The 17,129-nt window shown below is 44.7% G+C and overlaps 1 protein-coding gene across 1 annotated transcript in view; it reads left to right on the top strand.

The window, feature by feature from the left end:
- LOC118409171 (germinal-center associated nuclear protein-like) overlaps positions 1 to 16,091 on the top strand; it is a 48,603-nt gene extending 32,512 nt beyond the window's left edge. Inside the window, exons 11-13 of the mRNA XM_035810039.1 lie at positions 14,930 to 15,138; positions 15,760 to 15,938; positions 16,077 to 16,091. Of these exons, the coding sequence (XP_035665932.1) occupies positions 14,930 to 15,138; positions 15,760 to 15,938; positions 16,077 to 16,091 (403 nt within the window). The remainder of the gene's footprint in view (positions 1 to 14,929; positions 15,139 to 15,759; positions 15,939 to 16,076) is intronic.
- Positions 16,092 to 17,129: the final 1,038 nt, after the last annotated feature.

Below are 17,129 nucleotides of genomic sequence, written 5' to 3'. Positions count from 1 at the left end.
GACCATACTTTAGACAATATACAACACGGTAAACATGTATTCTGCATCACCTGAGTTTCCGGCCCGACCATGATTTGGCTCACAGAAAAGCTGGGACTGAGGTTGATATGGAATGCACAGGTAACAAATGGAGAAGACACTCTGCTCAATGCAAAATGCACCAAAAGTTGTGAAAATTTGGTGTCCTAAAAAAAGTTGTAAGGACATCAGTTTCTGCGGTTGGTATTTGAATTTTTGACAGTGACAGCATGCATGAAGCATTCTTATAAAAGCCCATGAGACATCTGATACAACAATCTCAATCTGATAATAAAAAGTTCATAAGTCCTATGGAACTTAGTTCCTTTTCTTGCATGTATACGTGCTTCAAATTCAGCCCAGGCGTTTCCACTTGGGAGTTAAAGTGGCATGTTTTTCAACATTTTTATTGGAATTCTCCTATGACGGCGTAGTTTGTAACTTGTGGTGCATGTAGAATCATCTGAATTTACCTGACGTTTGTTGTATCTGGCAGACGTACTGGTTAGAGAGCCAGCTCCGACTGGTGCGACTCCTGCAGGCCAAGCCGCTCCACCCCAGCGTTCCCCTGCTGGTGCTGCCCCTGGGGTGGGGGACAGACCCTGGGGAGGATGTCCAAGAGTACCTGGACATCCGGGGACTGACAGAAGGGGAGCTGGTGTCAGACTGTCGAGTCGTGGACATCAGCAGTGATGTGGAAGATGAAGACACTTGCAGAAAGGTAATATTTTCACATTCAAATACAATGATTTGCAGGGAGTACTAGCTACTTCTTACACCCCCATTCCACTAGAGGCCACAACTGTGCTACAGCTGCTAAGCAACCACATAATTTATAAATGACAATTTTCATTAATAGAGAATGGATCTTCTAGCTTTTTGTGTGCTTTGTTGCTACTTTTGAGTTTATGTTTTTAATACATTAGTCAGAGGATGACCGATGATGATGATGATAATGATGAGTGATTATCTTCCTTGTGTTTTTTTCCCTGTATATTTCAGCTGTGTGAAGCTCTGTGTTGGTTGGGTGACCGTGCCCCCCTCCCCCCGTGTCTGGAGACTGAGACCCTGAGAGACTACATAGAGAACAGCCTGGCAGGAGAGTTCTCCTCTGTAGTGTACCAGGATGCAGCACAGAGGAGGAAAGCAGGACTTCCACAACAGGTGAACAGTACTAGTGTTACAATTTATATTTATCTATTTGGCAGGACATAGAGGTCCAGGATTCGATATCTTGAAATTGTATGTTGTCATAATGATAAAGATGCTCAAAGCGTAAAAACAAACAATAAGTAATTATACATTGTGTAGAATTCAGTAGTATTCGTAATCTTACGAGACCAAACTTTGCCAACTACTTCTATGTTGTCATAATGATTAAGCCATTTACATTGTATGATAAGGATAATTTGCTTGTCAAATATGTGTGTAATTTTGATGTTCATAAAGGCTATTCAAAATTGTAACTTTTGCATTTTATCTTTTTTGAATTTTTAATATTTCTCGTTCCAGACCCCCGGCCCTATTGTTTGCCTGTACAACAGTCTAGTGGAGCACCTGGCCAGAGTAGCCAGCTCCAACAACCTCCAAGCCTTGTCCTGGCCTGTTGCTGAGTTTGTCATGGCTGGACATAGAACTGGTAAGTTGCACTGAGTCTCATCTTACAGGATAGTTCTTTTTTTTTGCGTAACCAGCTTTTAGCTGAGTTTGCCTTGCGTGACAGAACAGTTACTGTGATTCTATTTCTTTTTTTGCAGGGACTGACTTTAAGTGGCATAAGTGGAAAGGAGATTTCTGTGGTGTTTTAAGATTGCTGTTGACTGTTGAAACAGTCTAAGTAGTTACACATCAGAAAGGAACCATGCACTGGCATTTCTACTAAGCCACATACTGTCTTACATATATTTTTTTTTACACGAATAGGCGTTTATCTACATTTGTGTATCATCTGTTAGGATTGTCTTGTAAACAAAGTATACCATGTAAAATGATATAACTTGTTTCTATTCATTTTATTGCATTAGAGTAGAATGAAAGAAAGATGTTAGCAAGGATCGTGGTTTTGCTTCTGAGCACTCTGAATTGTACTACTGTCTCTTTTGAATAAACCCAAAATTGTCTTTCCAGACCTTCTCTCCCTGGACTGGAACAGTGAGACCCAGCTGACTCTGCTACAGGAGCGAATCCTGGCCCTGCGTCTGCCCCCTGTACCCTACATCGATGGAGACGGTAGGTTCTTCTCTTACTAAAAACTTGAAGCCAAAAATTATCACCTTTTTTAGCCAGTAATTTTTGCCTTTTTGAAAGAAAGATTTATGTATTGTAGTCATTTTGGATGTGTATATTGTATGAACATACATATACATATGTACATGTCAGTGTAGAAATCGTTGTCTGGGAAAATCAGAGTCTCTGTCGATAGAGATTCTGATCAGGATGCTATCATGGTGGTGTCTCATTATAAGTCCCTAATATTGAAGACAATCCATTGATCGCAAGTGACATGAATCAAAGTTGAAAGACTGTTACTACATGTAACAGTTAACCTTTTTAGGGAACATCTAAAAATTTACAGCTCCCAATTGGGAATCTCTACCGGCAGAATTCTCTACCCTGACTCATCTACAATAAGTCATATCATAGAAAATACTATACATGTATGCAAATATGTAAATGCAAAGTTTAACATTCAGAAAAATTGCTCATGTCCCCCAAACACCCCACAGTTGTTTGTCGTTGCTACATGTATCTTGTGTTTCTGTGTTGACAGAGAGTTGGTCATCAGTCTGCCAGTACTGCACAGACTATGTCTTGTCTCTGCCTGCGGACTCCAAAGAGCAAACTGTGCTTCTGACAAGGTAAGCATCTTCAATGTATTTTCATCAGCTTAAAATGACAGATTTAACAATAAAAACCAACAAACATAGACTTCCAAAAACTCGTGGGGGACGGAATAAAATTTAAGCTAGAGACAGCCCTGATACAGACGTAATTTGAGGACACGTTACCTGTATGTACATTGTATGATGTGCCCAACTGTTGTCAACTAGACCTCTTTTTGTAAGACAAAGATGTAAAGGAAACCCTTGTCTCTTCTCAGACTGCAGTCAGTGGTTGTAAATAGAGCACAGCTTTGAGTTTGAGGACACTTGTCAGTAATACAGACCCGAACTACATGACTGTATGATGTGCCCAACTGCTCTACTTTTGTGAGACAAAAAAAGTAACCCTTTTGTTCTTCCTAGGCTACGGTGGCTATTAGACAGAGTACAGACAGAGTTTGAGGACACCTGTTACCTGGACTACTGTAGTACAAGTTTGTTGTGAACTCTAGTTTGAAAGACTAATATGTTTACACTGATGGACCTCGATGAAGGTTAAGGAATGGGCACAAATGACCGAGGTCCAGTAAAAAGCGAGAAGCCGACAGAGAACAGAGCTTGAGTGGGTGGGCGGGTGGGTGGGCTTTCTTGTAAGAACCAATTGGAAACGCCAATTCACCCCCCCCCCCAAATAGACGGAGGGGGGTGGGCCAAAATCGAAAACACTTGTTATATCAACTTCCCGCCATGAAGACTATAGGACTATACTTAGAAGAAGCCCCCTCGTGTGAGTACAAGTACATGTATCTAGAATCACGTACAACTACTGCTTCTCCCTTGGCCCCTTTCTACCACCCCCTCTTTGCTCATACTCCATAACACAAATACCCTGCGAGCAAAACTCTCCACTCCCTATCCTCTGCTGGGTTCGCTGCGAATGGGGAGATGAAGATATGTAATGACGTCACTGGTGTAGAAGTCTCGCGAGAAATGGATTCTCGCGAGACTTCATAATTGTGACGTCAGTGTGAATCCTAATATGTTTACACTGATGGACCTCGATGAAGGTTAAGGAATGGGCACAAATGACCGAGGAGTCTTCTTTGTTTAAGCCATAACGAGACCGAGATTCGCACTCTTCCTTGGATACTATCTTACCCCTACTTTCTCCAATCCTCACTTCTCCCAAACCTCAATCCTATCTTCTCCAAACCTAAACTGTACCTGTTCATTCAGGTTCGAACATTCTATTACTTGTGTTCTTGTACGCGCCTGTTAAGTTTTAGACTCCCCGTAAACGTTGAGTAGTTTTACATCATCGATCTTTTTGGGTAGGACTACCATCTTACTGTGTGTAGTTTTAAGCCAATAGAACCTTTAACTTGCAGTGTTCTTTGATTATTTTTTCTAGATGACCCAGTTCGCCGAAGCTTTTGGGTTGGCTTCCCTCCGTTTTAGTCATGATCTCATGTAATAATCATATCACCGCTCTCTATTCTATACTTAGGTGGTTGCAACTTCAAGCTCTTTTTTTACGATACTTCATGTAGCGTCGATTCTAGTCTTTTTTCCCGTTCGCTGCACTTTATCAATCAACTTTTCATCCCCACAAGGTGAGGTCACCGAACTTCCTTCAAATCCTCCCAAGTACGTCCTAACCATACATTTCAAGAATGGGGACTACTAATTTAAGTTTGGAAAAGATATTCTTACTAGCCCAAGTATCTGGTTGGCCTTCTGGTATCTTCCGGCATTGTTTTCATGAAACTTGAGTTGATCATTTACAGCTACAGTGTTCCGTTCTTGACCTCCGAGCCCGTATTTGGCCCTCTGATTGTCATTCTCAAATTACTCATTACATTAAATGGTAGCTGCCTACTTTCAACCAATTTCCCAACTGCATTGATGTCTAGCTGAAATGCTTCTTAGTCGCTATAAACATGAATCGTCCTGTGCACCCCACTATCATCTGAGAAAAAAATATCTTCACTGTACCTTTGACTACCTCTAGTAATGTACACAAATAATAAAGTTAGCCCCAGACTGACACCTTGAGGAATTCCTCTATTCACTCACTCTACACCGTGGAGACATGCGTGCCATTTATATAATTCCTACACCATGTGTCCCTTTATCTAATAATAAGACGTTATGCGATTACATACGTAGCCTGTCACTGACACCATAAACTTCCAACTTCCCTAAATATCTGAGCTGAGGTACCTCCATCAAAGTCCCGATATATGCTTCGACCATGCTCTACTGGTTCATAGAACTTAACATATTCAAACTTAAAGTGTTCCTACCTAGGTTTGTCAGAGGTATGCAATAGTTAATACATTTTTTAAGAAATGCTCCCTTACTATGGCCACGCTTCTAACTCACCCAGCGTCCCATCGAAGTCTTCGTACAGCCATAAGGTATTTTTTAGCTTTCCCCAATTTTCTCTCTCGTAGGTTCGTATTGGTAAAAATTTTCGGGACTTTGCACAATGAAACAGTTTTATGGAAAACGTTCAGCAGCACTGATCACCTTTCCCTAGCCCTGGTTCGTAATTAAGCTTGCCCATTGTCGATGACTTCCTTTTTAATTGTCAGATGTCCATCATTGATGATGACTTCAATGGCGCCGCAGGTGTGCTCGCAATCCAAATGCCGATGTGTATGTTTTCACACATCGGGCAGACAACGACGGTGCTAGGGTTGGTCCTTGTCTTTTCCCCTTCGTTCTCCTTCCTTTGTGGTCGTTTTGATTACTTAAATGTGTCTCTATTCTTCAAATGTTCTCATATAACAGTCTTTAGAGAGGAGCACGTCACCGTACACTTCTAACCGTGGCAACAGACTCCTATTCCCGATATGGAATGCTACACGCAGTCAGGGACGACTTTCGCGAGTCATAATGCTCAACGCTCAGCATACAGGATGTACAATCTTTCTCGTACCAAAATAACATATTGCGTGAGAAAACTGTCGTTTTGACAATCCAGTAACATCCATGGAGACCTTTGCCCCCTGTTGACATCCGACTGCGCCAATCCAAATGGTTCGCCTGAGCGTCACGTGCCATGGTCCGGACGGAGCGGGAGCTGTCCCCCTCCAATTCACCCATTATGTCCAACTTTCAACTGTGTGTATGTACTCTTATAAACGTGTCACATAGGAACTGCCATTAACCTTTCAGAAAATAATTATCACCGTGGACTGCAGATCGGTCACTACGGACCACGGGAACAAAAGGTGCGCAATTTGGCAAGTAAAAATTTGGAGGGGGTGCTCCCGCTCGCTTCCCGGACCATCAGGTTGGATGGCGAGGTCCTTAGTTGGGCCTACACACGGTCTGCGAGAGGAAGAAAAATTGGCGGAAAATACAAGCCGGAGACCAAACGCGTATGCTAAAATCTACATCCGGAATCACAGTTCCTGCTCGTCCGTCTACTACCATGGGCAAGAAAACAAGCCTTGTCTTTTTCGTCATTTGAGTGCCTTCGACATCCATTGGTACACGCCGTCGGAATTCAACAATAACTCCTCGATCTACCGCCTATCCTTCTACCCGGAAAAAGTTCTTTGAGAAAAACTACAGCCCACACGGGCATAGGGCCTCAAGATCTACCCAGCGGTTAATCGATGTCAGAGATTACTGGACACCTGGCCTACATTTGTACCTTAGACCATAAGTGTTCTTTGGCCTCAGAGTACTACACCAGGGCGGCTACACTACCGCAATCAGCCGGCATACTTACCAGCGTAGTTCGACCACGCCATCAGGTCGGCCGCTGGCATCCTTACTCGAGTAGCCCTGCTATATATATATGTTCCTGTGTCGGCTCCGCAGGCCGATCTCGGCGTGCTTGTAGTCCCAGGTCTGCATACTTGAAAGAGTAGCCCTGCTATACTGCCCAGTCGGTCCCGGACCAATCTCGGAGTCCTTGTAGTGTCAGGCCTGTGATACTCGTGTATCTCCGGTACAGCCCGAGTCGGCCCCGGGCCCCGCTCGGCTTCTTTTCGTCCCCAGGTCTGCACCCCTATTAGTGTGGTCCCACTACCGACCGAGTCGGTCCCTGGCCAGCCTCGGCGTCTTTGCGACCGCAGGCCTGCATACTAAGTATTAGATGGTAACCTACTGCATTCCCGAGTCAGCCCCGTGCCGATCCCTGCTTCCTAGCCGGCCCCAGGCCTGCATACTTGCCCGTGTAGCTCTGCTACATTCCCGAGTCGGCCCCTTGCCTACATGCTCCACAGTGCAGCCTTGCTACCTCGAGTCGGCCGCTGACCAGACTCGGCTTCCATGCGGCCCCTTGCCTACATGCTACGCAGTGTAGCCTTGCTACATTCCCAAGTCGGCGCCTAGCCAGACTCGTCTTCCATGCGGCTCCATGTCTACATGCTGCGCAGTGTAGCCTTGCTACCTTCCCGATGCGAGTCGGCCGCTGGCCGTTCTCGGTGTTACTGCGGTCCGAGGCCTGCATACTTACCAGTGCAGCCTACTACATTCCCGAGTCGGCGCCTTGCCAGACTCGGCTTCCATGCGGCTCCATGCCTACATGCTCGGCTACACAACAGTGCAGCCTACTACCTTCCCGAGTCGGCGTCTTGCCAAACTCGGCTTCCATGCGGCTCCATGCCTACATGCTCGGCTACACAACAGTGCAGCCTGCTACATTCCCGAGTCGGCGCCTTGCCAGACTCGGCTTCCATGCGGGTCCATGCCTACATGCTCGGCTACACACCAGTGCAGCCTACTACCTTCCCGAGTCGGTGTCTTGCCAGACTCGGCTTCCCTGCGGGTCCATGCCTACATGCTCGGCTACACACCAGTGCAGCCTACTACATTTCCGAGTCGGCGCCTTGCCAGACTCGTCTTCCATGCGGCTCCATGCCTACATGCTCCGCAGTGTAGCCTCGCTACCTTCACGAGTCGGCCGCTGGACGTTCTTGGTGTTACTGCGGTGCCAGGCCTGCATACTTACCAGTGCAGCCCGAGTCGGCGCCTTGCCAGACTCGGCTTCCATGCGGCTCCATGCCTACATGCTCCGCAGTGTAAACATCGCTACCTTCCCGAGTCGGCCGCTGGACGTTCTCGGTGTTACTGCGGTGCCAGGCCTGCATACTTACCAGTGTAGCCTACTAAATTCCCGAGTCGGCGCCTTGCCAGACTCGGCTTCCATGTGGCTCCATGCCTACATGTTCCGCAGTGTAGCCTCGCTGCCTTCCTGAGTCGGCCGCTGGACGTTCTCGGTGTTACTGCGGTGCCAGGCCTGCATACTTACCAGTGTAGCCTACTAAATTCCCGAGTCGGCGCCTTACCAGACTCGGTTTCCATGTGGCTCCATGCCTACATGTTCCGCAGTGTAGCCTCGCTGCCTTCCTGAGTCGGCCGCTGGACGTTCTCGGTGTTACTGCGGTGCCAGGCCTGCATACTTACCAGTGCAGCCCGAGTCGGCGCCTTGCCAGACTCGGCTTCCATGTGGCTCCATGCCTACATGCTCTGGAAAAATTTTGCCTTGCTACCTCCCCGAGTCGGAACCTAGACGTTCTCGGTAGTACTACGGTCGCCGCAGGCCGGAGCAATCGCCTACGTAGTCCCGCCACGCTACAGGGTTCGCCGGTTTTGTTACCCTTGCGGTGTCGGTTGGTGGCTCCCGTTTTAGGCCGTCATACATACCAGCACTTCACAATTTCCAAGCTACTGGCAACTCGTGGTCCTTCTCACGGAGGAGGCGTCTAAAGCAACTTAAAAATACCAACAAGAGTTCACGGGTATCAGGAAAACACAAAGGTTAGGTAGCCCCTCGAACTGAAGAAACTGAAAAGAAAACGCAGACCCCAACATGGAACCTGCCATAAAAAATGGAACGGCAACTGTGAGTCTACAACATGAATGTTTCCCCCAGAAACGCGAGCCTCGTGGCTGCACAACAAAGCATGTGCACCAGCGTCCCTCGGCTGTAAAATACAAAACTCACCGAGCTGAGACAAATGGATTACATCCATACGACGCAAGCAAAGTGGTTACACAACACAGAAATATGCACCCACTTCCATTACAAAGAAATATAAACTCAACGAGACAAAACTGACCAAAACCAAGAGAGGCTTCTAATGGGAACGAGGGATGGACATGTAGACTGGACGTCATCGTCGTGCCTCTGCCGAAGCTCCCCCGGACCTGGCGCCCGCCGCTCTGCACAGCTCTCTTGACATCCAACGCCGTTTTGACAAACTGGTAGAGGAACCTAACTCCCGGAATAAATAACACGTTATTGTACCAAAAAATGGAGGCTCACACAAAGGGCCAACAAACATAGCCACACGTAATTACGCAAAGAAATTCCCCACCTGGCGCCCAACCTGGAATGAAACACCGACGGGAAAACGAGCGGGAAAACGTGCGAGGCCTCAACCGTCCAACAATTCACGAAAATTTGCAAAATGACGTGCAAAATACTGCAAAGCTTTCACAAACCATATATATCTTACTCGAACTGCCTTAGTGTAAAATCGCTGCGGCCTCAAACTCTAGGAGACGCCGACGATACAGTTCGAAGTTCTCAGTCGTTCAAGCACGCCATGCATCATGAAGTGAGGGAAGAGAAAAACTAGTACACGTCCGCTCTCCTAGCTGGGTTCGCTGCGAATGGGGAGATGAAGATATGTAATGACGTCACTGGTGTAGAAGTCTCGCGAGAAATGGATTCTCGCGAGACTTCATAATTGTGACGTCAGTGTGAATCCAATGATGTAAAGTATTACCCCTTGCCTGTCCCCAGACTGCGGTGGTTGTTAGACAGAGTACAGACAGAGTTTGAGGACACGTGTTACCTGGACTACGATGTCCCTAACTGTGAGCCCACGGCTGCTCACGTCCCCTGGACTCGCCTGGTGGAGATGTGTGTGAGCCACATGGTGCAGAGACTGGACTGGGCAGGGCAAGGTAGAGTGGTCTGATTCTCTTTGTATTCAGCTTTCTTGTTTTAGTAACTTTACATTCAAGTAATATAAGTTGCCATGTGTGACTGAGTTTATATCTCCCTCATCACTTTTTGTGACTGGAGTAGATTTTTATATTTATTCATTCACTTCACTTTAATCCTACAAGTGAACCGTGATGACGGGGCATATAAACTTAATCAGCTTTGTCCAGAGGAAGGTCAGGCAGTCACCAAAATGTCGTTAGAAAATTATAGCTAGTTAATCTTTATCCGCAGGGTAACCTATGTCTGTATGGTTTTGTTTGTTTTTTCAAGGATATCATGTTGACGCTAGTGGTTTCATCTTCATATTAGCACTTAATGCCATGTTTTTAAAAACAAGTAAACTTATTTAACAGAATGGCCCTTCCATTGTTACTCCCCCAGACGGCAGTGTGCTGACTGTACACTACCTCCCCGAGGAGCTGTCAGGCTTCACCCAGCCCCCGGAGTGGAGGGCTGCGGTCGGGAACACTTCAGCTGAGGTCCTGGAACAGCCACACAGGTAAACTGGACTTCATGCTGCTACATATCTCATATATAACGTTCAAAAACCTTGATGTTTTGTTAACCTTAACATTATGTGTGAATGTGTCAATGCCAACTCCAATACAATTCATAGAAAGTATGCCCTGTTTATGTTTCAATGGTGTGTGTTGGCATAACTGTTGTTTTGCATGCCTGTACAGTTTGGTTGTAGCAACACAGCAGAGTGTGAGGAAGAAACATCAGGAGCTGTCTAGAGTGGAGACCATAGATACTGTTACAGCAGACACAACAGGTCAGTGGCCTACTAGTAATCTCCAAGCAGATCCTACAATGGCATAGAATAGTACCAAACTGGCCAAGAAGTGTAGTCAGCCAAAAGGTGTCCATTTGCCTTGTAGCGAAACACACTCCCAAGCCAGCTTTACTCCTCTGCCAGCTTTTGATACTATCTTGTGCTGCTGTAAGATCTGCTTGGAGATTAGCCTACATGACATTGTCCATATCAGTTAACAATGGAATTATTCATACCCAATGTAGATGTAATTTTGCTTCTCAGGGATTGAATGTTGTTGAATGAATCACCTGTAAACTAACAACAGTGTTGCTTGATCTCATTTGCATGATTTTTACTAAGAACTCAAATCATACAACATGTAGTGTCCGTCTTCTGTCACGACCAGCTCTAATTTGTTTGAGGTGACTTTCATATTTCACTGAGTGGTTCTCCCCGTTAGATGGAAATCTGAAACTGGAGGACAAGTTGTCCCCTGCAGTGTCGGCACTCATCAGGAAGGCTGAGGAACTCAGGAAAAAAATTGCTCAGGAGAGGGTGCAGACAAAAAGGTGATCTATAAATCTTGTGTTCAGCACTTACTACATTGTAGTACAGCATTGATGTCTGATACAAATGTACATTAATTGTATGACTTACTTGACTTATGTCAGGTGCCACTCCAACAATGAGTTCAAACAAACAAATCAAACAAAAAACTTCTTCCCTGCCACCCGATCCACTGCGGCTACCCAGAAGTTTTTCCCATGCTGTCTGACTCCAGTATATGTATATTATGCCTGTTACTACCTACAATGTACTGTACCTGATCTGTAAACGACAGGAAATACCATCAGAGGTATAGCCTGTATGCCAGACTGTTTCCAGGGCCAACACAAGCCAGCTCCTTGGCTCTATGGCCAACATACCCGCAATGAGCTATTACCACAGCCCTTCTTGAGTTAGACCCAGAGCCAGGCTGTTTCCATGGCCCACACAGGCCAGCTTCTGGGCTCCATTGCCAGAATGCCCTCAACGAAAGCAGATGTGCTGGCCTGTGTAGGCCCTGGAAGACAGTCTGACAATGTACAGTTCACATGACCTTTGTGTTGAAGCGTGTATATGGTAGCATGCGTAGTCCAGTGGTTAGAGGCCCTGCCTCTGGACCTACAAGCCGTGAGTTTGATTCCAGCTGTGTCACTCACCCAACATGCACGCAACCGGAAAGGGTTGCAGTCCTTAGGATGGGATGTTAAGCCGTGGTCCACTGGTTCATTGTGCTTGTCGTAAAGAGCTAGGGGAATTTCCCCGGTACAATGAACCTGTAAATACTGTACAATGCATCTGTCCTCTGTCACGACCAGTGGAAGATTAGCTCTTCAGTGAGCTAAAACTGGTTTGAGATCACTTTCACTATCACTTTGAAGATTAGCTGCTTCAGGTTCAGTTTTGTACCTGTACTGGTAAATGTTGTCAAGCTTCCCTTCCGATGTTTTTTTCTGATCGTCTCTCCAGCTATGAAGACTGGCTCCAGGTTTATGTGGAGGATGGGCAGTACCAGCATCAGCCACCAGGGGTCTCTCCTTTCAGTTCACCAGAGGACATGGTGGGTGTTACTCCATTGTGTTTTTAATGATGATGATATCAACCGGTTAAGTACAGGCATACAGATTGTGACATTGAGAAATTGTGAGGACTTGTCTGTGTCTGCATCTATATTGCTGGTTTAACAGCCTCTAGGTGTAACACACCAGCTTTTTAATCGTGGCAGTAGCTGGTTACTGAGCAACCTGTCAAACGTAACTTTTGCACATCTAGCTGCAAGCATCGAGCAAAGATGGCCCTACTGTGCTTGGTGATAACAAGTTCCACTCTATCATAGAGAGAAAATATGAATATCTGACCACATCAATCCTAGGTTGGTAACACTGGTACTTGAAGGCATATCTTATAATATTAATCTAAAACATTTATTCTAAAATGTACCCCCATAATCTTTCTCCTTCCAGAAAGTTAAGTTTGATACGGATTATAAAATAGAAAAGTTGTGATAAAGTCTGCAGGGTGGTATTGAGAGGACTCCTAATACTAAAACATTGATTCTAAAATGTACCCCCTTAAATATCTTTCTCCTTCCAGAGAGAACAACCAGCGAGCCCCCCCGGTCCGGACCTCCTGGATCTGACCGCCCAGCCCCGGAGACTGTCCCTGGAGGAGAATCTGGAGGAGTTGAGATGGAGAATCGCTGCCGGGAAGAGAGACTTCCGCTTGTCGGAGCTCAGACTGAACTCACTGTTGGACATGGGGGACTTCCAAGCTAAACACTTCCAGTACTCATAAGAAATTCATCATTGGGTATAGGATTTTACTCCAGAGTTTTGTAAAGGGTTCAGCCACAACCATGAAATGTTCTCTGCAATGAATGGGTAAAATTTGCAAACTGGGGCCCAGTCGAGCAGTTGGTGGGAATGAAAGGTATGATGTAAAAGACAAGAAAACACATTAAGATTAAAGAAAAAAAGGTGTCACAAGCATTTCTGCATTAGACACTTTTATGTTTCATTCCCACAAACCCTGGCTGGGCATTGGTTTGGAAATGTGACCCTTGTCTAAGGCAGTGGAGGAGCTTTGATGGAGAATCATTGCCGGGAAGAGAAACTTCCGCTTGTCGGAGCTTAGACTGAACTCACTGTTGGACATGGGGGACTTCCAAGCTAAACACTTCCAGTACTCATGAAAGTTATCACTGGTTATAGGATTTTACTCCACAGAGTTTTATAAAGGGTTCAGCCACAACCATTAAATGTTCACTGTTATGCTGGGTTCACATTGCCAAACTGGGGCCTGGTCAGGTAGTTGGTGGGAATAATTGATATAAATGATATAAAAGACAAGAAAACACAATTTAGATTAAAGAAAAAGAATTATTCACAAGCATTTCTGTATTAGACACTTTTATGTTTCATTCCCACAAACTCTGGCTGAGCACTGGTTTGGAAATGTGACCCTTGCCTAAGGTAATGAATTAGTTCATTCAGTATGTACAGTATGTGCAAACAGTGGAAGAATAGAATTTTCTGATGAATTTTCATTTAGAAGATTATAAAAGAAAAGTTCAGTGATTTCTCTTGTTCAAAGAAAACTACATGCCTGTACATTATATGAAATATTGTCCGCTTTGTGAAGAAAAAGGGCACAGCAATTTAATTTCTTGGATTTGTCCAGGAAATACTAGTAAGAGAAAACTTGAGAAAAAGTACAAAACAGGAATCCTGTGATAGATCCAAATGTTGCAAGAGCCTCGAAGGAGGCATGCTAAGCTTTTTTAATGTTTCTTTAGTTTTGAACATTACTACTACTAAGTACTGTCAGTCTATACAGATAAGACTACGCAACTAAATGACAACGGAGACTAAAATTAAACATTAAGTGCGTTATCAATGGCAACATTTTGATACATGTATCTAAGATTTTCTTCAACCATTTAATGGTTCCAAAACATGGACATTTTTTAAATCAGTAAGAATGAAGCAGGCCTTGTTAATGAACCAAGAGATTAGACTGGGGCGGCCCAAAAACAAACACAAAGCACAAACACACAGGAAGATGAAATAAAGGTGGAATTTAATCAATCCAAGTTGTCATCCTCTATGCGATTTTCCTTCAGCACACAAGCAAATAATTACCTTGTCAGTATCATACAGACCGGGAGCACCTAGTTTTTTAAAAACTCAATGGAATGGTCCGAGTTTACGTTGCCGCCATCCAGTGTGCTATTGGCACTGGTGTTAAGGATTGAGAGCTGTACAGGAGGAGGTAGTAGTAGAGGGTGAGCGGGATGTATGTCAGGAGGTGGTAAGGGCTGCAGAAGAGCTGAGGGACCAGCACCTAGCTGACCTGGAGCAGTGTGTACAGCTGATGCAAACTGCACGGCTCTGGAGAAGGTTGGGATTTTTCCTTCTCTAGAGACAAGATTATGATGTGTGCCATACATCGAAAACAAATACATTGGACATGCTGCATGATGGGATAGAAATACCATCATTAATTTGCATTGGGGCTTTGCTTCTCAGGGACCACCATTGATTTTGTTGTTGCGCCAAGGAATCTAAAACTTATCATTTGTTAAATCTGTTGTTATTTATGCTGTGTAACTTTAGTAAGCCCCTCAATCTCTCCACCCCAGACTTTTTGCAAAAATAATCCATTTTTTTGTTTGACCTGCCGGGCTAGTTTAAACGAAAAAAATCCGAGAAGCAACAAATTCAATTGCTGTGGCCATATTACGTTTTGGCAATGAGGCTCTCTAGGGGAAGAAATTGTGTATGCTATAGGAGATTTTGTTCTCTCTCCCAGTCTTGTGAAGAGTTGGGAGGTGACGTCCCTCGCTATCGACATGCGGAGACTCCAGGCTAGGGTGAGGAGAGAGCGGGCGTGGGCTCCTCTCGACCTGGCCGCCATTGTTGGAGAACAGCTGACGAAGACACGAGCAAACCAGTCCAAACCAGCCGTCAGACAACACGCAAATGTCTACTGGAAACTGGTGTTGTCTTTACCAGATATAGGTTGGTCATAGTATCATTTGCATGTTGTTTTATCCTAGTGTTACATTTTGCTCTTAGATGAAGATAGACAAGTCTAGCATGAATAAGTTTTATTGACTAAGCAAAATACAGCAACTTTGATGCAATAAACTGCAAAATAGAAATACAGAACAAGTATGAAAATTATCAAACAATAAAGACTGAGCAGATTCATAATATCATGTTACAGTCAGGTGCATCAATTCTTTTATGTTACAAAGTTACCTATTTTGCATTGTGAGCATTGTCACAATTAAAGATACATTGAAATCTGCTAACATGAATGACATTGAATGATGTATAATGTTGTTCCATTCGCTTTCCTGACAAATGTTATTTTCAATTAGAAAATCTTATGCTTTGTTGTTGCAGTTATTGTTAATTTAGTCAAACCCCTCAAGTAGACTAAGTGTAGAAATAGATTTAGAATAGACACATGTAGCATTTCCTCTTCATTTATCTAATAGTATATCCCTTCGTTGTTGAAGTGTACAATTCTGTGTATCACTATTTTGCTTTGTTAGCAATTAGCCTTTGGGCATGAGCTTGCAATTAAGTTATTGATAATTGATTAATCAATTACTTTATGATTCCTTCCCACAGAGGAAGAATCCCCAGCCACTGCCCAGCTGTGTAAATGGCTACAGACTAAGCTGAAGAAAGGCTCCATCCCAGACTCCTTAGGGCCCTCCCTGTCTACAGACTCACACAAGCTACAGACCCTGTCCCTGTACACTGCAGAGGCTGGGGTTCCGGGCAAGAAGATCTGCATCTGCACTAAGGTCGGTAGAAGCTCATTCGTAGCTTGGGAAAATGACAGCTCAGAGACGACGATATTCTACCGGTTTCGACTTCATCTTTCTCCAGAATGGCAGAGATCAAACCACTCATCCTTTCATACCTTTTCTGTGCCTCCCTAGTGCAGGGCGCTCTAAGTCTAACCTGAGTTTAGATATTGACCAATCAGTGTAAAGGGTTTCGTTTTGCCCTGGCTATAGGCTAGGTTGCCCTGAGTGGTAGCTAGGTTAGGTTGCCCTGTAGAAGCTTGGTAGAAGGTTGGTAGAACTGTATGACTTGTATGTATGTTGAATTGTATTGTATTTAGGCCTGGTAAAGGAATGAATCACTGATATCAAGAGTAGAATCTGAGAGTAGGCTGTCAGTTGAAATGCTCGTATACTTTTCTAGCAGGATCTTTGATAAATCTTGTGACCTCAGGAATCACAGGTAGCCTGTTGGCCTCCCTCTGCTGCCCCCTGGTGAAGTGGTGAATCACCTTCTGCCTGTCCTGCTGATGTCCGTACAGGGTGGCCAGGTGGTAGTGGGCATCAGGCACATAGAACTCACACTCTGGTGCCAGCCTGAGGAAGTGCTCAAACTGTCTAATTGCTTCTGTCTCAGACACTTCCTTCAACAGCTTAGATTCTCATACTAAGTCTTGTGACATACTAATTAGATAATGTATTTTACTAAATTTGGAAGTCACTTGCAGATGTGATGAAATGTGGAAATGGAATTCTGCCATAGGATAGGAATTTTCGGCAGGAAAAAACATCAATTAAAATGTTCATATGCCTTTCTAGCTGGATCTTTTACATATCTGGGGACCTCAGCAAATATAGATAGCCTGCTGGCCTCCGTCTGCTGCCCCCTGGGGAAGTGGTGAATCACCTTCTGCCTGTCCTGCTGATGTCCGTACAGGATGGCCAAGTGGTAGTGAGCATCAGGCACACAGACATCACACTCTGGTGCCAGCCTGAGGAAGTGCTCAAACTGTCTGATTGCTTCTGTCTCAGAAACCGTCCTTAGGCAGGTTGGGTTTTTAGTTGTGACATTGTAGAGATATGTAATTACTAGATTTGGAAGTCATTTGCATGGGTTATGAAATGTCAAAATTGAATTCTGCCATAGGATAGGATTTCCACAATACAATATGTAATCCGGGTAGAGAGGGCCCTCAGTTAAAATGATCA

Source organism: Branchiostoma floridae, chromosome 2, assembly GCF_000003815.2.
Source record: "Branchiostoma floridae strain S238N-H82 chromosome 2, Bfl_VNyyK, whole genome shotgun sequence".
NCBI classification, from domain to species: Eukaryota; Metazoa; Chordata; class Leptocardii; order Amphioxiformes; family Branchiostomatidae; genus Branchiostoma; species Branchiostoma floridae.
The sequence above is the reverse complement of the archived record's forward strand: the minus strand, read 5'-3'. Positions and strand labels throughout refer to the sequence as shown.